The 23,651-nt window shown below is 42.3% G+C and overlaps 3 protein-coding genes across 7 annotated transcripts in view; 1 reads left to right on the top strand and 2 right to left on the bottom strand.

Annotated features, from left to right (window-relative positions):
- Phtf2 (putative homeodomain transcription factor 2) overlaps positions 1–8,711 on the bottom strand; it is a 123,474-nt gene extending 114,763 nt beyond the window's left edge. For 2 of the 4 annotated variants that reach the window (XR_003955706.1, XM_006535801.2), the window contains exon 1: positions 8,530–8,711. The gene's annotated coding sequence lies outside the window, so the exon portion shown is untranslated. The remainder of the gene's footprint in view (positions 1–8,529) is intronic. The other 2 variants (NM_172992.3, XM_030254785.1) reach the window with 2 other exon arrangements.
- Positions 8,712–9,026: 315 nt separating this feature from the next.
- On the top strand, positions 9,027–13,444 carry Tmem60 (transmembrane protein 60). Its single transcript, NM_177601.3, has 2 exons — positions 9,027–9,229; positions 12,763–13,444. The coding sequence occupies exon 2, from the start codon at positions 12,813–12,815 to the stop codon at positions 13,212–13,214; it is 402 nt and encodes a 133-aa protein (NP_808269.1). The 5' UTR covers positions 9,027–9,229; positions 12,763–12,812; the 3' UTR covers positions 13,215–13,444.
- Positions 13,445–18,863: 5,419 nt separating this feature from the next.
- Positions 18,864–23,651, bottom strand: part of Rsbn1l (round spermatid basic protein 1-like) — a 65,657-nt gene continuing 60,869 nt past the window's right edge. The window contains exons 6-7 of one of the 2 annotated variants that reach the window (XR_001784694.2): positions 23,367–23,475; positions 18,864–23,278 (exon numbers count right to left, since the gene is read on the bottom strand). Coding sequence is in view for 1 of the 2 variants with exons in the window: in NM_001080977.1 (NP_001074446.1) it covers positions 22,649–23,278; positions 23,367–23,475 (739 nt within the window). In the remaining variant the exon portion in view is untranslated. The remainder of the gene's footprint in view (positions 23,279–23,366; positions 23,476–23,651) is intronic. The other variant, NM_001080977.1, reaches the window with a different exon arrangement.

Consider the following 23,651-nt stretch of genomic DNA (forward strand, 5'->3'; position numbering starts at 1 on the left):
CACATCGGTGTTTACTGTAGTACTACTCCCAATAGCTAAAGTATGGGACCATCTGGGTGTCCAACAGGATAGATAGGAAAACATGACACATGCACACCATGGACCTTTTTTCAGCCATAACAAAGTTCTGTCCTTTGCAGGATGCAACTGGACATAATCACGCTAATGAATTAAGCCAATCTCAGACAAACAAATATGTTTTCTCTTATTTCTGAGTTCTAGATTTCATACACACACACCATAAAAAACAGAAATGCCTAGGGAGTCAAAGGGCACTAGCAGGAGAAGGGAGGGCAGAGACAAGAAAAGGAGTGAAAATATGCTCTCTATACAAGATATACACATACAAATGTTTTAAAAGTAATCTTGTTTCTCTATGTAGCCCTGGCTGGCCTGGCTGGCCTGGAACTCAGAGATTCAGCTGCCTCTGCCTCCCCAGTGCTGTGATTACAGAAGTACACCACCACACCCGACTAAAAGTAACATTTTAAAGCACCATGTTTCAGTCAGGGTTTCTATTCCTGACAAACATCAGGACCAAGAAGCAAGTCATAGCAGCCTTATTTATAATAGCCAGAAGCTGGAAAGAACCCAGATGCCCCTCAACAGAGGAATGGATACAGAAAATGTGGTACACAATGGAGTACTACTCAATTATTAAAAACAATGAATTTATGAAATTCTTAGGCAAATGGATGGATCTAGAGGATATAATCCTGAGTGAGATAACCCAATCACAAAAGAACACATATGATATGCACTCACTGATAAGTGGGTATTAGCCCAGAAACTTAGAATACCCAAGATACAATTAGCAAAACACAAGAAAATCAAGAAGAAGGAAGATCAACGTGTGGATACTTCATTCCTCCTTAGAATAGGGAACAAAATACCTATGGAAGGAGTTACAGAGACAAGGTTTGGAGCTAAGATGAAAGGATGGACCATCCAGAAACTACCCCACCCAGGGATCCATCCCATAATCAGCCACCAAACCCAGACACTATTACATATGCCAGCAAGATTTTGCTGAAAGGACCCTGATATAGCTGACTCACGTGAGGCTATGCCAGTGCCTGGCAAATACAGATGTGGATGCTCACAGTCATCTACTGGATGGAACACAGGCCTCCAATGGAGGAGCTAGCGAAAGCACCCAAGGAGCTGAACATATAGGTGGAACAACAATATGAACTAACCAGTACCCCCAGAGCTCGTGTCTCTAGCTGCATATGTAGCAGAAGATGGCCTAATTAGCCATCACTGGGAAGAGAGGCCCCTTGGTCTTGCAAACTTTATATGCCTCAGTACAGGGGAATACCAGGGCCAAGAAGTGGAAGTGGGTGGGGAGGGGAGGAGGGCGGGGGGAGGGTACAGGGAACTTTTGGGATAGCATTTGAAATGTATATAAAGAAAATATCAAATTAAAAAAAAAAAGAAGCAAGTTGGGGAGGAAAGGGTTTATTCGGCTTACACTTCCACATTGCTATTCATCATGAAAGGAAACCAGGACTGGAACTCAAGCAGGTCAGGAAGCAGGAGCTGATGTAGAAGCCATGGAGGGATGTCCCTTACTGGCTTGCTTCCCCTGCCTTGCTCAGCCTGCTCTCTTATAGAACCCAGGACTAGCAGCCCAGAGATGGTCCCACCCACAAGGGGCCCTCCCACCCTTGGTCACTAATTGAGAAAATGCCTTACAGCTGGATCTCGTGGAGGCATTTCCTCAACTGAAGCTCCTTTCTCTATGACACAACTCCAGCTTGTGTCAAGTTGACACACAGAACCAACCAGTACAAGAACCTTGCCAGAGATGTCACTGGGAATGGTTTTTTGAGCTTTCAAAAGTCCATGCCATTCCTAGTTAACTCTCTCTGCCTTGTATTTGAGGATGAGATATAAGTGCTCAGGCCCAGCGTTAGCACCATTCCCGCCGGCTACCATGCTTCCCACCACGACAATCATGAACTAACCTAACTCTTGAAACTGAAGGCCCCAGTACACTCTTCTAAAAGTTGCCTTGACTATGGGGACTTCTGAAGATGGACTAAATGCATTTTGCATTACGATGCGGCTACAAGTATATAGAAGCCAGGGAGTAGAATGTGGTGGTTTGCCTGAGAATGCCTCCCATAGGCTCATACATTAAAATGCTTGGTCCTCCAGTCGGAGGTTTCAAAGGCTCACACCACTCCCAGGTAGCTTTCCCCTCCTCCCGTTGCCTCGAGCGTGTAGATGAGACATAAGCTCTCAGCTACTGCTCCAGTGCCACGCGTGCCTGCCACCCTTGTTCCCTGCCATGACAGACATCATGTACTAGCTCTCTGAAATTGTAAGCCCCCAAAACACTCTTCCCTAAGTTGCCTTGGTCATGGTCCTTTGTCACAGCAGAACAGTAACTAAGACAAGGACCCAGTAGATGATAACTCAGTGGGTTAAGCACTTGCCACACAGGCCTGACTTTCTTAGACTGAGCCCTGAAACCCATGGAAAAGTAGAAGAGAACCAACTGCCCTCTGACCTGCATACACACTCACGCTCATGCATCATATGCAGATATAATAATGAAGTTAAAAAGCATTTTGAAAATTAAGTAATTAATCTCATTAAAGATTTTAGAAATAAAAGTCTAGGAGATGGCTCAATTCCCAGCTTCCCTGCAAGCATGAGATTCTCAGACCTGTTACCCAAACCCAATTAAGCCAGGTGGTCGTCGGTCCACATGTAATCCCTGCACATCACCTGGGTGGTAGACAGGAGAATCCTGGGCTTGCTGGCCAGCAGGCTAGCCCCATCAGTGAGCTCCGAGTCCAGTGAGGATAGGGCTTAACTGAGGAAGATACTCAATGCTAACTTCTGTCCTAGGTTTATACACAAACATGTTCCTGTGCACACCCCCACACACACACACAAATGCATGTATATGGAAAAATATTTCAGAAATAAGATGAAGACTTAAGGAAAAATAAGTTCCTTTATCTATATGCTTTAATCACATCGCTGAGACCCAGTTTCATTAAGTTTATGTTCTTGACATTAAGAATATTAAACTCATTACATATATATGTGGTTCTAGTAATTTTTTACTAAACACTGCCTATAAATGACTAGCAGAGTATTGCTTCTTCCTGAGTTATTTTTGCTATTTTCTAGTTCTGTTACCTTGTTCTGGAGTTTTCTATTAGGTCTGTTGATTATTTTTGTTTTGATTTGTTTTGAGTCAGGGTCACCTCATGACGTAGCCCTGGCTGTCCTAGAACTCACTACATAAACCAGGCTGACCCCAAACTCAGAAATATATGCCAGCCTCTGCCTCCCAAGTACTGGGATTGAAGGAGTGTGCCACTGCCACCAGACTGCTTTCTAAAGTTCAATGCAGACAAAGAATCACAACAGTCAGCTTTTGAGAAAGTCTAATGAGTCAAATACTATGTCAAGGTGTCTAAGAGCTCACTTAAGTATTTTAACATCAAAGTGCAACAAGATAGACATCTGCATTTCAAGAATAAAACCAAACTTCAAAAAAAGTTACTAAATGAACCCAGAGTTGCTGAATTGGTCAATGACAGAATTCAGACCTAATCCTCAATCTGTGGAAGACTGTAACTTGTGCACATAACTTTCAAATATCTTTCATACAGTTTTGCTATCTTTTATTGTTTTATTATCAGCTCATTTGAGGTTTTTTATTAAATGTTATCAGTGCCTACTATTAGTCTTCAAAATTTCTGCAGATAAACTCCCAATAGTTCTTCTACTGCTTCTACATCCAGAAAACTGCATTCTTTTCTTTACTTCCTCTCACTAAATGTCAAATTTAATCTAGCTATGATTATTATCAGGGAGTTCTTCAGCCACAGCCATTTCCTGCCCCAGTTCAAGTTCACTATTCAGAATTAAATCCAGCATATTTTCTTTCTTGCCGAGGAAGAAAATACCTGCTTTAGGAAGCAGTCAGCATTTTCTTTGCAAACCTATGGATTTTTTTTCCAGCTACTTGCATAACACTAACAACCTGAACTGAAAATACGGCTGTCCTAAATGTCACCTGTATGTGCATCTTACTCAGATATTTCTGGTGATCAAGTGAGGATGGTTCAGTTTTATATACCCAGTGTCTGTAGAGTTCCATGCTAACAAGATAAATATAAACATGGACCCTTTCTCTCAGTTTCAAGTGCAGTCCCAATTGAAAACATTCTGCCCCACCAACCTATCCCACGCTGGTTTTAAGATAGTAAGCGGCTGTGCTGGCACATGGCACATCCCTTTAGTCCCAGACAGAGTAAGTAGAATCTGAGCTCAAGGCCAATCTGGTCTATATGGAGTTCCAGGCCATCTAACGCTACATAATGAGACCCTGTCTCAAAAAGGAACAGAAAGAAAGAAGGGAGGGAGGGAGGGAGGAAATCGGCTGATATAGGAGTTTCTAGACTAGGCAGAGATTAGGAACAACAAAAGCCACTTTAAGATTCCTATATAGCCGGGCGTGGTGGCGCAGGCCTTTATAATCCCAGCACTCGGGAGGCAGAGGCAGGCGGATTTCTGAGTTCCAGGCCAGCCTGGTCTACAAAGTGAGTTCTAGGACAGCCAGGGCTATACAGAGAGACCCTGTCTCGAAAAAAAACAAAAAACAAAAACAAAAAACAAACAAACAAAAAAGATTCCTATATAAAGGAGGCAAAATAGAGTGCAAAGGCTTCTGCCAGTGTTTTGTTGTCTTCATATACAGCTTAGAAAGAAAAAGCTCAATGAAATGGTGACTAATCAGACATGTTTAAAAATGTACTGAATAGGCACTTGGAAAATAAGTGAAGGGTAACTATTAGGTAAAAATATAACAGACAGACTGCTTCTCTAAGTGTATGTCATAGTTTAAGTGAGAACGGCCCCCACGGGCTCACTTATTTTAGGCCCTCCAGTTAGCAACTGTTAGAGAAGAAAGAGTTAGGAGAGATGGCCTTGTTGTAGGAGTTACGTCACTTGGGGGTAAAAGCCCATTTATTTCCAGTTTTTCTCTTTCTTTCTGCTTTAATGCTCGTGGATCAACTTGTAAGTTCTCAGCTACTATTTCAGGACCCTCCAGCTGCCTGATGCCAGCCTCCCCAGACCATGATGGTCACAGACTCTTCACCTATAGAACCATAAGCCCCAAATTAAATACGTTTTATAAGTTGCTTTTGGTCGTGGTGTTTTGTCACAGTAACAAAAAAAAAAAAAAAATAACTAAAATGATTATTTGGCAATTTCTGATTTTCAAAATCGGATATACTCACTCTGCCGAGACACAATCTATGCAAATCAGCATTTATTGTTGATATACAAGGACTTATATATAATGCTACAATTCCCATTCTCTCAAGCTAGACTCATGGTGTGAGACTGTCTTCTCCTGTATGGAGTATCTTCCTTCCTTCTCTATTTATGGAAACTACTTAAGTCTCCAATGCTCAAGAAAGCTCCTCCCAGAGGCCCCTGGTCCTGTGAAGGCTCTATGCCCCAGTGGAGGGGAATGCCAGGGCCAGGAAGCCAGAGTGGGTGGGTTGGTGAGCGGGGGGAAGTGAAGGGGGTAGGAGGAGGGTATTTTCAGAGGGGAAACCAGGAAAGGGGTAACATTTGAAATGTAAATAAAGAAAATATCTAATAATAATAAAAAAAAGAAACCTCCTCCCTGGACCTCCCAACCATTCTCTTAAAAAATAAAAGATACATGTTCTTCCTTCTTTGTTCAGTGCTTATCATTTTATTTAGTACTTAATATTCACTTACAAGTACTATCCTCTCTGTTCAACAAATAAGGAAACTGATGTGGTATCATGCTCACAGTAAAAAAGATCAACAGGTATTCAAACTCTAGTGACTATCTTGTTTTGGTTTGGTTTTCTTTCTTTCTCTCTCTCTCTCTCTCTCTTTCTTTCTCTCTCTTTCTTTCTCTCTCTCTCTCTTTCTTTCTGTTTTAAGTTTACATTGATGGTTTGCCTGCATGTATGTCTGGGTGAGGAGGATGTTGGATCTCCTGGAACTGGAGTTACAGTTATGAGCAGCCATGTGAGTGCTGGGAACTGAACCCAGGTCTTCTGGAAGAGCAGCCAGTGTTACTTTTATGCGCACTGATGTTTTGCCCGCATGTGTATTTGAACCTTGGTCCTTTGGAAGAGCAGCCAGTGCTCTTAACCAATGAGCCATCTCCCCAACCCCTTTGGTTTGGTTTTTGTCGTTATTGCTTTAAAACAGGTCTCATTATGTACACTTGGCTGTCCTAGAATCCAGACATCTCCCTGTCTCTGGCTCTCAAAACCTAGATAGAATTAAAGGCACATGCTACCACACGTGACCCAAGTACCTATCCTTTAAACTCTCCATAAAGTCAGCCAGATTCCACACAGTCACAACACAGTAAGGTGCTATCCTTTGTTTAAGTATCGCTCCTCTTAAACCGCTGACTCCTGCCTGGCAGTCCTGGGCGGTGGTGGCGCATGCCCTTAATCCCAGCACTTGGGAGGCAGAGGCAGACATATTTCTGAGTTCGAGGCCAGCCAGGTCTACAAAGTGAGTGCCAGGACAACCAGGGCTACACAGAGAAACCCTGTCTCGAAAACCAAAAAAAAAAAAAAAAAAAAAAAAAACAAACCCGCTGACTCCTAAGAAGAGTGACAGTGATTGACTTCGTCCCTACATCTTTAACAACACTCAAAATTGCGTTTACACAGTGATCTGAAAGTGTTTCAAGAGAAAGAGCTTGGACTCAGCTTATCACCCCGCAACACTGTTGTCTATTAGTCTCTTTCTACCAAGTCTACTCCCATTTAACTGTAGTCCAAAAGCATACTTGAAATGTAGTCCTTGTAATTAAATTGGTTACAAGTGAATCTATCAACTTATTACCATTAAAATCTCGAACCATTAGTTAACTAAATCTTAGTTGTAATAATAGAGAATAGTAATTACTCATTGGATTATGTGACATAATATAATATATAAATAATCCAACTAATTTATGATCTTCATTTTTTTCAACATACTAACATAAATTCTCTTAGTGACGATATATGCATTACATATTCCCTACAATTATACATAAACTGAACAAGCCAAAAAGGTTTCCACTTAAAAACTGTTCAGGTCATCTTTATTTTTAGCATCAACTCTCCAGTGCCAATTTGACCTTTAAAATATTTAACTCTTGCAAGCTTGGCTATGCAAGACTGCCCACACAGTTAGATGCACTTGAAATAAATACATTTTTATGATCTACTACAATATACTAAAACTCAGAATCCTCGCCACCCAACATTAGATAGTTCTGATACTATCTAATGCATTCAACTGCTTCCCTGTGCAGGAGGCAGACTACTTCCAAAGAGGGAAAAACTTAAGAAATTTCCTGGAACCACCTTGTTTTCTGGTTCCAGACATGGCTCAGTCTACCCGGACCTCCTGATTTCTTTCCTCTGGGGTCTAGAGTCTGAATCATAAAACTCACAGAAACACCCGTTTCTTTCCCTTTTAATCTATAGCCTGTACACCAAACCTAAGTTAGGACTTGAGCTAAAGTGCACGTGGAAGTCCAGTGTTAGGAAAAACGATTTACAAAAGTACCTAGCAAATTCATAATCACTTAAAATCAAAGACTCGGAAAAAGAAAAAAGGCAAGAAACGCTTAAAAATGTTTGATGAAAGCAATAAAAAATTACTAAAGTATTACACGTAAAGTAACATCAAAGTAAGCAACGTCTACCACTGACAAAACAATTGTAAATTGCATACCTAATTTACATACACCCAAGTATGTAAAACCCACAAGGAAGATTAATTGCTCCACATTGTACTTTCCCAGTAGCACATGTTAATACAGTCCCCAGGTGTTCTCCGGACAAAAATAAAATGGTTAACAAAATGATTCCTGAAGTTTAACAAGGCAGTGATGAGTTAGAAAGCACAATACCAGAACAATACTAGAACGCTGGCTGTCAACACGAGGCGGAAACAAGGTGAAGCATGCCTATGGACCACTGCATTGTTTGCAGACCTGAAATGCCCTGCCAAGGCCCACGCGCGAGACTCGGGTAGCCGCCCCTCCGCGGTCGCTGTAGGAGCCGCAACTCCCGTGCGCCGGAGCTGCGGGAGCAGCAGCTGCCCTTCCGCGCGGGCAGTGCCTGCACGCAGGGCGACCGCTCCGCGAGCCCGCGCGCGCCTCGGGCCGCTAGAGGACCTCGCGTGGGCCCCGGCCCGGCCACCCGCCGCCCCCACACGCCCTCTGGGGACCGCGCGACCCCAAGCCAGAGGAGCGCAGGGGCGCGCGCGCCCACACCGCGCCGAGCTCCGGCCCGCAGCCGCCGCGCCCCGGCGAAGGGAGGGGGCCGCGGCCGAGCGGGGCCCGCAGGTGCCCGTGGCAGGGGGCGCCACGGCGACCACGAAGCCCGCGCCCCCATCCCGCCCGCCGCTCCGCCGCCCGGTCCGCACAGCCCTGGGATCCTGTCAGAGTGCGGCGACCTCCACATGGCCCGCCGAGCATGGAGCTGTGGCGCCTACCGTAGCCGCCGGCGCCGCGCCGCTGGGAAGCGGCTAGGAGACGCGCAGAGTCGCGAAGGCTAGTGCCGCCGCTGGAGCCCAAAGAGCTACAGCCCCGCCGCCGGCGGCGCGCTGCCTCCACCCTCGCGCCGCTCGCGCCGCCCGCACCGCGCTCCGCCTCCCGGGACGCCCCGCCTCCTCCGCGGCTCCTCGCATGACCACGGAGTCTGCGCCGCAGCCCGCAGGTTACGGGACCGGGCGAGAGGGGTGGGAGGGTCCCGGCGAGCGAGGGCGGGCCCGACGGCGGGCGTGATCGGAAAACTGACTTTTCTACCAACCTATAGGACTAAGGGGCGGGCCCAGGGGGCGCGGTCATTGCCTCCCTTTTTTATCGCTCTAAAACGGAGGGCAGTCAGTTACTGGCGGCCAAATGAACCAATAAACAAGAAAAACGGGCCCGTGAGCGCCGAACGCCGTTCGCTCTGCTCTCCGGGATAGGCCAAGGGCGGCGGGAACAGCCCCGGATGTGGGCGGAACCTTGAGGTGCGGAGGGCCTCAGCTGCGGCTGTTTGGAGAGGCGGAACTATGTCTTCTCCTTAATTATCATGTGAGGGCCTAAGAATTTAATGGGGGGAAAAGTGTGGAAGAGGATTAGGATCCAAACTGGCGGATTTCCCGACCTTCGCTGCCCTCTCGGCTCTCCGGCCAGCCGCTCTACCAGGTGAGTCGGGAGCTCGGCCCTTGTCCTGTCCGTGCTGCCTCCGGGTGACCTCACCCCTTCATGCTGCGTGCGGGCGCGTTTGCACGACGGCTATGGGATGCGTCTTGCAAAAAACGCATTAAATTCCAGCATGAGTTTGGGAGAGTCCAGATATTCCCGCGAAACCACCATGGGCATTTCCAAACCAAAGACCAGGATAGTTTAGCAGGATCCTCACGTTCCAGGGCAGATGAGCCCTAAAGTCAACCAAGTTGTAAGCAGCGAGGCCACTTATTTTGAGAAGGAAATTGTGAGCTGGTTAAACAGAGCTGTCTTCGGGTAAGGAGAGTTCATTTATAAGTATTAAGAGTAGCGGGAGAAGGGAAATGGAATGGTATGGGAAGGACCTTGGATGAGTCTACTACGCACAACTAATTACTAGATGCAGGTGTGTATTTCCATGTGTGGGGAAAGAAACTCTGAAGGTTTCAACAATGGATCCGGAATCATACGGGCAAAAAAAAACAAAAACAAAAAAACACCTTCTGTGTACAGATATAACCACCTTAAGTGAGAAATATCTATTGAGCAAATCTTAGCCTTGGACCAACACATAGAGAGAAAATGGTGGTAAAAACCAAATAAATTCTATTAAAACAGTATGTCTTTGTAAAATTGGAACCTTGTATTACCACTGTAGTTCAGCGTATGTAATCCTTAAACGTCAGTTAAATGTCAGGAAGGTCATCTCCATTGTTGAGAATACTTTTCTACAACCGAGTTTTGTTTCCACCCACAATTATAAACTTGTAACCGCAATAAGCTTAGGCCCTGGCCTCCTTTCACCTCTTGTCCTAAAATGCCTATAGTCATTGCACTCGACTTGGCACTTGTTCCTGAAGGGGGTGGGGATGGGGGAGAAAAAAGTTTGTATTATCCTGTACCATATAGAAAAGTTGTGTTTAAGGATATTAATAATCACAAAACTTTGTTAAAGGTTCTTTAAATTGACCAAATCAGAGGTTAGGACTGAGCAAACATAATTCACAGGATTAAAAACACACAGTTAATTAAGCAGTCTGCCCACATCTCCACCTCTGCTTCCAAACTTAATCTCATTCCATTATATTCTATTTTTTGTAAAAGACTGGTACAGAAAATTGCCTTCCGTGACTTAACCTAATGTGAGCAGTTCCTTATACCCCTGTGCCTTTAAGTCCTAGCAGAGTCAAGTCAGGTAGCTCTTTAGATAGAGTTCAAGGCCAGGCTGGTCTATGTAAGCAAAGTTCTAGGCTGGCCAGGCTATGTAGGCAGAGCTCTGTCTGCCAAATCCCTGCAGTCCAAAGCATTTGCAAACTAAACAAACTGCTAATAGTTGAGAGTGAGAAGGTGCTAGGACATCAGCATCCAACTGCTAAAGTTCAACAGGTGTGTGTTTACCAAGATTAGCATCCTCGAGATGTGCAGACTTTAGCAATAGATTGACCACAGCTCTTCTTGTCTGTCCCTGCTTCTCCTGCATCACTCTCACCTTTTGTTTACCTCTCCCCCTGGTGACCTTTCCCTTCTCTCCTGTGTGCCTGTCTTCACTCTGTCTTTTGCCAGTGGCTTTGTCATGGAGATTACTTTCCTACTTAGTTGTTCTTGGGATGGTAAGAGCAGGTAAATGCTGCACTTGCCACCCAGGCCCATGGCCTGAGCTCAGTCCCCAGGACCTGGGTGGTGGAAGGAGAGAAGGAAATTTTCCTACTTGTGCCTCTCACACTCTCATGACCACGTGATCAGAGGAATAAAATGTTACTCAGCTTTTGCCATTTCCTTGCCCTCTGTTGAGTAAGCTGCCTTACTCCACTGCATGTAGTTTGCCTTCTGATTCCCATTGTATCTGCCCTTCCACTTAAAGGTCGCAAGGCTTCGATTAAAAAAAAATCTTGAAATGTAAATCCATACATGAAGATTAGATACATCTTTATACCTTAAGCTAAGGTATAAGTTAATGAATTCCCAACTGAAAGTAGAAGTTCTTAAGAATTATCTTAGTGATACTAGCATTGAAAAAAAAATAAGAGAAATTAAAAATATTCTGGCAGTGAGAGGTACTGGGTACTGGGCTTTCCAAGCATAAGGATGCATTCTAGAGTAACAGAGCTAAGGTTCTGGGTAATGGAAAGATTGCTTGTTGGCTAAAAATGCTTGCTACTCTATCAGAGGACCTGAGTCAAGTCCCAGTACCTACATAAGGCGATTAGGACTGCCTGTAACTCTAGTACCAGGCGATACCAACCAGGGGTGCCAGGTAATCTTCACATTCAGAAGGAATCTTAGCACTGAACATTTTTTTTCTGGGCTCATGTGGCACACACATGTAGACATACACATAAAAAGTTTTTTTTAAAAGAAATCTATTTTAAAATAAAAGAGAACAGTGATATAAAAGTTAGCCCCTGTCATTGGATCTTTAAACACTGGGTAATAACAAAATCCCAAGTTTTTTAGTGGTCTGCTCTAGCAAGGAAATACTTAAAAATACAAGAAACAAGGATTATGTGCAAGTATAGTTATCAGTCCTGTGTGGATTATTTAGCCAGTGACACCTCTTCAGTCTTGCTGTTTATAAAAACTATATAAAGTTTATATCAGTCATTCTATCCTCAAAAACTTCATTATGCACCCAGCAGTGGGGCACATGCCTTTAACCTCAGTGCTGAAGAGGCAGAGGCAGGTGGATTTCTGAGTTTGATGCCAGCCTGGTCTACAGAGTTTCAGGATAGCCAGGGCTATACACAAATCCTGCCTCAAAAAACATGTTTCAATGTGTTGACCTCGGGTGCTTTATTTTAGCACCTCTTGAAATTAAATGCAAAACTCTTAAGTTTGCAAGTATGCAGAGAGGTTAAGAACATCCCTGTGGTGCATCGAAAGGCTTGACTTGGACCTGATAACACTGAAAAGGAACCAATTGCTCATGAATGAGGTTCATGCCCAGTGTCCACACTATCTTAAGTCAGTCGTGGACTATAAGAAATGGTGCAAGGACTGGAAAGAGAGCTTCGCAGTTAACACAGCTAAGAACATAGACTGCTATCTAGGCAGTGGTGGAGCATGCCTTTAATCCCAGCACTTGGGAGGCAGAGGCAGGCAGATTTCTGAGTTCGAGGCCAGCCTGGTCTACAGAGTGAGTTCCAGGACAGCCAGAGCTACATAGAGAAACCTTGTCTCGAAAAACAAAACAAACAAAAGCCAGACTGTTCCTCCAGAGGACTGGAGAGCTGTTCCCGGCACCCACTGTTGGGAGGCTCACAGCTGCTTAAACCGCGCTCCGGTAGAATCTTCCACCTCCAGCCTCTTGAAGGCACTTGCAGTACCCACACACTTACACATGATTCAGAATTGAAAATATGAATGTGTGTGCAGACATAGTTGGTTATTGCTAAAACAGGTTTTGAATGCTAGAATGTTTTCCAAATTAGAGACTCTGAGAAGTGAGAATCAGGCAACTTTACTAGGAATCAAAGTGGTTTCTGCCATCAAATTGTGACCTTTTTTCTTTTCAGGGTGTGTCTCCCTTATTTCATCCCCGAAACAGCCTCTTTAAACTGTTTAAATGAGAATGTCCTTGGCTCAGAGAGTACTCCTCACCTGGCTTTTCACATTACTCTTCCTCATCATGTTGGTGTTGAAACTGGATGAGAAGGCACCGTGGAATTGGTTCCTCATATTTATTCCAGTCTGGATATTTGACACTATCCTTCTTGTCATGCTGATTGTGAAAATGGCCGGACGGTGTAAGTCTGGCTTTGACCCTCGACATGGATCGCACAATATTAAAAAAAAAGCCTGGTACCTCATTGCAATGTTACTTAAGTTAGCCTTCTGCCTTGCACTGTGTGCTAAACTGGAACAGTTTACTACCATGAATCTTTCCTATGTCTTCATTCCTTTATGGGCCTTACTGGCTGGCGCTCTAACAGAACTTGGATATAATGTCTTTTTTGTGAGAGACTGACCTCCGAGTACATCGTCTCATTTCTGTTGCTGTTCAACAAGCTATACAGTATTCCAAATGTTTGCAAGTTTAAAGGATAACAGAACTAAGGGAAAATATCAAGTGTAGTCTTAAACTACTATGAAACAGGATTGGTGTGGCACGAACTTGTAGCCAATCCAAAGCTAAATTATTCAAAATCTAAGTTGATATCTTTATCCCTGTGTAAATAAAGCTTGTTTCTGACCTCATTTTTCCACATGCCTCTTACCTTGTGTATAGTCAGGACTTGATGTAAATACAAAGTCTTTAGTTAAATAACTGTGGATACATTTACTGGATTGTGGCTCTGTATAAACAGAGTAAATATGCTTTTAAATTATGAAGGGGAAAATTGGTTATGGAAATATTTAGGGGTGCCACCTCATGTTCCAATTCAGTCTTGGGGTGGCATTTTTATATAGGATGGGCTCACTTTGCGCTTCCTCCTGCTTAGGATGATGAGCTGCCTATTACTGAAGTTAGGGAACCTACTTTCCCAGTCTATCAGAAACTAGTTATGCCAATTATTTGTCTTGGAAGTCTCAGACATAGTGCCTCATTCAAAGTGGTCAGTTTTGAAAAACTATGTGGCTACCGTAACAAGGTACTTAACAAATGCCAATAAAATCCAGGTAGCAATCCTTTTTTTTTTTTTTCCCCATTTTTTATTAGGTATTTAGCTCATTTACATTTCCAATGCTATACCAAAAGTCCCCCATAGCCACCCACCCCCACTCCCCTACCCACCCACTCCCCTTTTTTGGCCCTGGCGTTCCCCTGTACTGGGGCATATAAAGTTTGCGTGTCCAATGGGCCTCTCTTTCCAGTGATGGCCGCCTAGGCCATCTTTTGATACATATGCAGCTAGAGTCAAGAGCTCCGGGGTACTGGTTAGTTCATAATGTTGTTCCAGCAATCCTTCTGAAAGTTTTGAGTTCATGTGTACTGATGTGTCTGCAGCAGTGCCTAGAGACCAGAAGAGAACACAATGTTGCCCAGAACTGGGGTTGCAGAGGTTGAGCCCAGCTGGGTGCTAGAAATCAAGCCCTGATCCTCTCTGCAGGAGCGGGTGCTCATACTGCTGAATTTACAAGTGCTTTTAAGATTGTTTTGTAGGATCTTTTTAAATTGTGTGTGTGAGGGTGGACTTGTGCACGCAATAGTATGCACAGGGAGATGCAGGTGCCTGAAATGGCCAGAGGTGTCAGATTTCCCGGAGCTGTAGTTGGTAAAGATGCTTGACTTGGGTCCTGAAATCAAACTCAGATCCTCTGGGGGAGTGAGTGGTACGAGCTCTTACCCACTCTGCCCTCTTTTGTCCTCCATCGATTTTGTCCTATGTAGCTTTGAGTTTTAGTTCTGTTAGCAATCTAATAGTGACCATTTTGATGTTTTAAAGGCTCTAACAGGCAGGCAGAGTGTGGTGACACATTCTGTAACACCAGCTGGAGGAGCAGAGTTTTGAGTTTGAGGTCAGCCTGGCTACAGCAACCCTGTTTTGAGTCTTAACATACAGATCATTATGTGTCTGGTGGATACCAGTGTGCAGGGATCTGTGCATGTGTGTGGAAGCTGAGGTCAACACCTGTTGTCTTCCTCAATTGCTGTCCACCAGAGTTTTTGAGGCAGGATCTCTTACCAGACCTAGTGTAGCCAGTAAGTCCCCTGCACCCAGAACCTACTTGTGCCCACCACCCAAATGTCTAGCTTTTCTGTGGTGCTGAGTATCCACATACAGGTACTCTTACTTTAACAGCAAGCATCTAATCTACTGAGTTGTCTTCAAAGGACCCCAAAAGATTATTATTTTAATGCACTCCTCTCTTGTAAATAAAAATAACAAAAGCAGCCACACACAACACAAAAAAAAAGATTTTCGAGACAGGGTTTCTCTGTGTAGCCCTGTCTGTCCTGGAACTCACTCTGTAGACCAGGCTGGCCTGGAACTCAGAAATTCGCCTGCCTCTGCCTCCCAAGCATTGGGATTAAAGGCGTGTGCCACCACGCCTGGCAAATCGTTAGGTTTTTGAAACTAAAGAGCTAACCAAATAAAATCTAGTTATGAACACCTTCCTGTCGTGTAGTGCCCATGTAGTGTTAGTTCTGAGTGTCTAAAAATAGGAGTCATAAAAATATTTAGAAAAGAAGATTCCAAGCTTGATCAGTGTAACTCCAAATTTAATTGAGCGATCTGAACTGGTTGGTCACGGGAATATATGATTAAGTAAATGCAAATAAAGTTTACTTGGTTCAGATAAAATTGTTCAAGCAGTTGTCTTAACTGGAAGCTCTTCTGGGTGAGGAAAAGTATAAAAAGTCTTTTCCCAGAACAATTTTAATAAGAAGGGAAAGAAATGGGCAAGAAATATATGCAAAAGGCAACACAATAACCAACCTGCTTACAGATGAAGATAAAGCAATATTAATGGCCTCTGAATAGTTCTCAATATAATTTTTTCCTTGTATAATACACAATAAATTATTAATATGTCTTAATAGTAAACACACTTCAAGTCATGAGAAACAATAAAAAATAATGCTTACAAGTGGAAAAGAATAGTATTAAAGGAAAAAAATGCCTTCCTGAGCTCCTTCTTACAAGATACTTCCTTTATAATACAGAAATATTCACTAATTATAAAATAAACGCTGCCCATTAATTTACCAAGTTATGAAGGATTCCTAACTTATGGCTAGCACTGAGGATGCCAGCTCGTATCGGTCAAACACCGACTGAGGCAAATGAAGTCTGGCCATGGGCTCTGACAACAGCAGAGTTAGACTCCAAATGCTGTTTCAGGAGGGTAAAAATTGAAAGTAGGTAGAACATGCGTTCTCAGACACTAGGTATTGAATGCAGTTTCTCGTGAGCCCTTGCACTGCTCACTCTGGCTATGTGAGTCACACTTATCTTAAGGCAGCTTTCTGCCGCCACCTTCCAACCAGTCTGCAATCTGACAGGACCTTTTAAATGTCCACTTACTGCCACACCTCCTCTACCTCCACTTCCCTCAGGAACCTTCTTCCATGTGCCCATCCTTCAGCCCAAGCTAGAGGCAGACATGAAGGAAATGGTGAGACCCAGAGCACAGCTCTTACATCTACTGTTGTAACTTAATCCCAGAAGCTGAGGCTGTCTGTAACAAAGCACCAGTGTGCTAGAGCATTTGTCATGTTTGGTCATTTGACTTTCTCCAATAAACATGATGGGTTCTACCTCCTATCATGTGCAGAGGTAAGGAACATAGACTAGATGAAGCAATTTCCTCAGGTAATATATGGCTATTTATGTTAACGCACTTATATTAAACTACAACTACAGTTCTAGAAATGCGTTATCTAATCTCAGTGAAGTGGCCCTACCCAATTGACTGAAAATACTTCACGTTTATGTACTTGCCCAAATCCTGAGAGTTCACAGGGCACAAAGAAAAATTGTACAGTTGCATGATTCACTATTTCTGATTTTCTGTTGTATACTATCAGAAGGAAGAGCCACAAAAGTGTAAACAGAATGATTAAGAGTTAAAACTAGTTTAATTCTGCTCCAGATTCCATTAAGTTGCTGCTTATATGATTGCCATTTTAATCATTTGATTAGAAATCTAATCCCAGCCAGGTGGTGGCAGTACGCCACTTTCAAGGTCAGCATTTTGGAGGCAGAGGCAAGTGGATCTCTGAGTTCAAGACCAGCCTGGTCTACTGAGTTCCAGGACAGCCAGGGCTACACAGAGAAAACCCATGGTTGGGGAGAGGGGGCACATCTAACCCCAGCACTCAGGAAGAAGAGGCAGGAGGACCTCTGAGTTTCAAACCAGCTTGGTCACATAGCAAAACAAGCAAGTTCAAGGATAACCAGAAATACGGGAGACCTTGTCTCAAGGGGGCTGGGGCGGAGCAGCTTTAATTTGTATAATTTGTAATAACTTAATAGCATCAGAAAAACTAGCTGCAAAGGGGGAGATGACGGTTAGATTAAGTTTGTCTAACACATTAACTCCTACACAGCTACCTTAAGTGCTAGCCAGGAGCACAGTACAAAACACAAACTTGATTTCCCCATAGTGCTTATCTAATTTTCTCCACATTTCTGATGAATTATACCCAAGAATTGAGGTTTTAAATTACAAAAGTGTCCATCATTTGTTCTTCTATTTCCTCAGCCATTTATAGAATACAAAGCATACTATGTGAGGTGTCAGGTATGACAGGAAAAATAAACTTAATGACATTTGTTTGTGGTTTCACAAGAGCCCACCATACCTTACTAACATGTATGTCAAGTCTGTGCTCCAAAAGCAGCCCAGGAAATAAGACAGTTCTACTCAAGCCACTGAGGCAGCAGCACAAAGCTGGTGGTGGAAAGACAAGACAAGACTCCACAGTGCTGTGGTCCAGGTATTTCTCCGGCAGAGTAGATGGAGGGCATGGCAAACAGTCAGCTCTCAATAGCCAGGAGCTCCTTGCCCACAGAGCTGACCAATTCTAGACTGAAGGTGAATGGGAAGAATACAGCGTCTCTACTGAACATAGACTTGTCCCTGAAAAAACATTTTACATGGCATTTATATATTAGGTGATACAAATAAACTAGAAGTGGTTTACATAACACCTGAAGATCTGGGTATGCAAAACAGGTCTCAGAACCAATTCCCCCAGAGTTACCTTGAGATGAGTGTATACTTAATCTATCATTTGGTGAAGCCAAGAACTGACCACATTAGATGGAAAATACTGTATTATCAGGCTGGGTAGAAAGAACTGTATCATAAAGGTTGTTCATTATGATAGTAAATGTGATAGACCTTTGGAAAAAGAACCACCATGGAATGTTCCTAAAGAGAATAAAATCCTATCTAAGAGTCATCTGGAGCAAAACAGTATCTCTGGGATTGTGAAGTGAAGGCAGAGGACCGGGTGGGGGTGGGGTGGGGGCATGGAACCTAGAACACCGTAGGCTGTTGAAAGAGTGCATCTACTCTGTCATATAACACGGCAGGAACTAAAGACATCCCAGCAGTTGTCTCACTAGGACAGAGAACAACTGGCGTCTACAGTGACAATGAAGATGGAGATGCCGATGATAACAGAAAGGGAGAAAGGGAACAGCTACTGCTTGAGGTAAGAAGGAAGAACAAACTAGGTCTGACCATATGATGAGCAAAATGAAAGTAAAAAACCAGGCCAGCTCAAAGTCCTGCAGTCCGAGACGACCTGAGGAATGGAGCTCGCCGACGAGAGCAGAGACCATGGAGAAACAATGAAAGCCCACCGCCTCCACCACAAAGAAGAGACTCAGAGCTTTAAGGACAAAGCGATGAGTGCTGTGGGATTAGCCCAGCACCCAGGAAGTATGTGAGTGGGTCTGACACCACCATTTCTGTGGGAAATTAAGAGTGAGAATTAAAAAACAAGGGACAGTGAAGTGAGGAACGATGAGGAAATGTCCACTCGGGGGTCTAAGAACTTTACCTGAGACAATGGGGATAAAAAGCCCCACTCAAGAAAAGTGATGTTTAACATAATAGTGTGGCTCAGTTACATGCAATCTTAACAAAGTGTGGCTCAGTTACACACAATCTTAACAAGAAAATTCTGTGAAGACAGGAACAAGACTGTCCAAATTAATTTTGGGATCCCAGTTCTTTTATTTTCACAATAATGGTTAAGATCACCGTGAAGAAAAACACAGGTGGGCCAGAGAAATGGCTTGGTGGCTAAGAGCAATGGTTGCTCTTCCAGAGGTCCTGGGTTCAATTCTCAGCACATTAGCAGCACAATTAGCAGCACACAACCTCCTGAAGGGACGGAATGATCCTTTCACAGGACTCACCTCAGACATCAGAAAACACGGGAATTTACATTTTGATTCCTAACAGTAGCAAAATTATAGGTATGAAATAGCAACAAAAACAGTTTTATAGGTGGGGTCACCATAACATAAGGAACATAAGAGAGGATCGCAGAATTCAGGTTGAGAGCCACTGTCCTAGGGAAACCAAAGCCCTTTCTGACCTCTCTGGGCATTGGACACAAGAGATGCACAGATACACATACAGGCAAAAGCCCATACACATAAAGCTATAATATTTTAAAAAGAAACATACATTTTGCTTATAATTTCTGTTAACATAAATTCTACATGCCCATGTATTTCTCGCAGCTCGTTCATATTCATTAATTGGGTGTGAAGTCCATGACAAGCTAGAAAGATAGATAACCTGAAATATAAGACTAGACTCCCACCCCCACCTCGGTCCTTGCTATTTCAGAAGACAGTAGGTACAGACAGAAATAGGAAGTCTGAGACTAAAATATAATGTCAAATCCAAGAAAATAATTACAAAACAAAGGTAAAAAGATTGTGGTTATCAATCTTAGTATTTATTGAAAGGTGGAAGACAAGGAAAATAGCCTCTCAAATGCCAAAACCAAATCTGTACCTTGGCTAACTGGAAATAATCACTTTACATATAAATAAATTGTCCCTTCCAATACCCTCAAAAAAGCAAAGTTACCAAACAATGCTAATTTATTATTTACAAAAAAAGAAAAAACAAACCAACAAAAAACCTTACATAGAACTGAATTTTGAAAAAATGAAATCCTACTTTGAATACATTAAGTACATTCCTTAAAAGTTAAACCTAAGAAAGTCTTTCCCATCCTTAATTTCCTACCCCTCCTATTTTGGAAACATATTTCAAACAAACTTATTCAGAAATACACACATAAATACAATACACAGTGTTGTGCTAAACCAACCTGATCATTAAGGTCAATAGTTTCGTCAGTCATAAGGAAGATAATATATGGCTTTATGTAAATTTGCAACTAAATATCAAAAATGTTTCATTCTTTTGATAGCTAACCTGAGCATGGGATATATACTACATCTAAGAAAATATAAATAAAATTAGAAAAAGGGGGAAAAAGTATATATATCAAATACCACTGATGTACCTACGTTTTGATGTAAAGGTCTGTAGTATATCACTTAATAACTTATATAATATTCACTCTATATAGCATATGACCTTATTAAAACTATACCTTGACTGCTTTATGTTCTGGTCCAAGATACTGGAAATAAAAATCTTATATTCACATGGAGAATGGGAGTATACTAACTAGAAAACCATTATTATGCAATATTAAAATAGGAATTTGTCTGTAACAAAAGTAGTTAACAAGTTCTCAGATGGCATCTGAAGAGGATTTTAAAAAATAACCCGTAAGCCTGGGGCGTAAGCATGATTCAAGTCTGTAAGGCTTTATCTTGAAATCTTGAGCCTGCTGGTTTACACATACTTCACCTTCAGAGATGTATGCATTTGACAGAGCAATTAATCTGTATGGATAACTATGTGAACTAAGGGTCACATAAGAAACTATACCTAAAAGCAGTGGCGATGCTATCTCAGGTGTACCTTCCTTTAAGCTAAAACTTAAGGCTCATATGTTTTGGAAATACCCTAACAGTGTTTTCTTACAGTATGATCTCAGTGGGCCTACATATGTGCAACTGGAAATAAAACATACTGTGATAAATATATCACCGTCAATTTAAAAACTAAATTTTAACAATATCCCTCCCTATTTCTTAATACTCATATGTTAAGAATTTTTGCTATCCCACCTTAAGAAAGATGAAGAACCCTAAATTTAGCTTAGAATAGATTAAATGAGGGCAGTGAAAGACAGCTAGTTACATAGAAAACCAAACCCTATTTACACTGCCACGATTTTTAATTTCTCTGCTCCATGAATCCCCACCCCCACCTCCACGCCACCTGCAAACATCCTGAGATCCTCCTATAAGCCACCAGCATTTTCTACTTTATGTGCCCACCTCAAGTAAGGACACAAGACACTGCTGCTGGTGCTGATTTTCATCAGTTCTAGTGAAATACATTTCTCTAAGTGGTTTCTCCCCAGCTAGAAGCATGAGCTTTGATGGCTTACCAAAACTGAGGTGAAAGTGGAGCCCACTGAGGTGGGAACAGCGGTCTCCCAAAAGGCCACGCAGCACAAGGAGAGCCAACTCAAAGTCGCCAATCAAGGCAGGGACCCAGACTAAAACAAACACCACGGCATTTGCAATCACTAGGACGGAGTGGAAGCAGACTGGAACCATGCTCAAGTCCATGGGTGCAGATGTCTACTCACCGTGCAGGCACTGGCCACCCTGTCTCCTACACAATGAACCCCTAGAGCATCTCTAGAGGAGGTACACCTTAGGTTTGCCCTGCAGGCTGGCGAAGGGTCCTGAGGAAGATGATCTGACAGTGTTTGCTAGTCACATCTGTGAATGATGGCTGGGTCACTGTCACTGCCCTTGGTTTAAAAGTTCATTTTTGTGATATGAAAAAATGTAAAAGACTTTTAATTACTCCTAATTAAACTTTCTGTATGTCAATTTTTAAGTCAACTATTACTAAACATATAGGTGCTTATTAGAAAATTTTCTAAACTTATTATTTGCACAAAAGAATTACACTAGGGCTAAAGACTCCAGCCACATTGACTTCATTAGTTAGAAGGATAAAACCATCAACACAGGTTCTCCCAACTTCTAAAACTCTATTAATTAAATTATTTTCTTACTGCTGAACAGAAATATTTTAGAATACAATCCAGGAAGTAGCACTAAGAACTTTTATATATTCATCAATTTAAGAAATTGTGCAAAACAATGTACATATATACATTCCCAAGCACACATGTACATACGTGTACACACATACACACACATACACACACAATCCATATGTATATGTTTTAATAACAGAATTGTGGCTTTCTGAATGCTTGTACAGTATGGAAATTTTAAATATTTACTAGATTGGAACACACATTTTCCCTCCATCACTTCACCTCATGTATATTAACGGGAACATAATATATCAAACAAACTGAATTGTCAGTATGTTTTTGCAAGCTCAACAGAAAGCATTTATTATTATGAACCTTTATTAAGTGGCTCACATTTCAATATAAATCACACTAAAAAGGTTTTGTAAAGCTATTTACACTACAGTGCTGACATTTAAAATGAAAAAAAAAGTTGGTATAAATAAGCTCTATGGAAAAACTTTATATTGTCAAAAAAATTCTGGCTCATATTACAAAAAATATATTTATATGATTTTGTCAGCTCTATTCTAAAGCCTACAACTCCAACTCAATGACTTTTCTAAAGACTCCTGTGTGTTTCCGCCTGCAATGTTTACAGTGCATCTGGCCCTAAGTGCTTGATACTTCACAGTTATGGACAGGCACTGAGGAATGTGACAACGCTACATCAACTATATTTTGTAACAGACTTGAGAGCAATTCCTAGGCTTGCTTTCAGATTTCATGAATCATTACAAATTATTTTTTAAAGAAAAGGCTATACGTAATGTACAAATTTAGCACAAACTGTCATCCTCACTTCTGTCTTGACTTGAACGTACAGAACTATGCTGCTGTGTATCAACTGTATTACTGACACTGCCAGGACACGAGTCTTCCTTTAAGTCTTTGTTGGTGTTCTCAAATGCAGAATCCATGTCAATGTGAAAATCTGAAAACTGAGCGCGATCCAGTCTCGCCTTACTGTTCTTGCCTTCCGTGTTATTTGGTGTTCTGATCTTTTCAGGTATGGGAGCCATCCCAGGCTCTTCCTTGATTCTTAGAGCTGCACCAGGTTCGTGTTTAATTTGTTGTGATTCATACTTAGAAGGAAGTTTGTCTGACAACACAGAGTCTGAGGAGGCTTGGTTCTCAGTGTGAGCTCCCAGAACTGATGATGTGGGACCTGATGCTATGCCCTTTTCATGAGTACTTTCACTTGTACTGTGACAAGTGTCCTCCTCTGCGTGATAGAATTTAAGTCGAACGTGCCATGCCAAACTGCATACAGCTGAAACTGTCTTGAACTGATGGACAACATTCCTTGGAATAAAATAAATGTCATTATCATACAGCTGAATCCTGGCATAGCGAATGCCTTCTCTCCTCAGCTGGTTAAGTTTTGCATCATCAACCCACTGCACACACTAAAAAGAAAAAAGAAAAAAACAAGAATACAGGTTAATCTTTGCACAACAAAATCTAAGTGAAAAATGACAATTACTTAAGTTTTACCTGGGACAGTGGAGGCTCATGTAAGTCTAACTGCATTCGCTGAACTACTTCTAAGAAATCTTCTGCATGAAAACAAATTACATCTTTGGTTACTCGGGGTTGATCAGGCCTGTAGAGGAGAATGATAATAATGAAATCTTCGGTTCATGATTTATTCTCTTAGGTCCTTAATAAATTCAAGTAAAACTAGCTTATGATCAATGCTAAAATCTCCCTACAAATAAAGAAATTTATACATTTAAATCAAGAGTTTACAGGGCTGGAGAGACGGCTCAGTGGTTAAGA

This window comes from Mus musculus, chromosome 5, assembly GCF_000001635.26.
Source record: "Mus musculus strain C57BL/6J chromosome 5, GRCm38.p6 C57BL/6J".
Taxonomy (NCBI): Eukaryota; Metazoa; Chordata; class Mammalia; order Rodentia; family Muridae; genus Mus; species Mus musculus.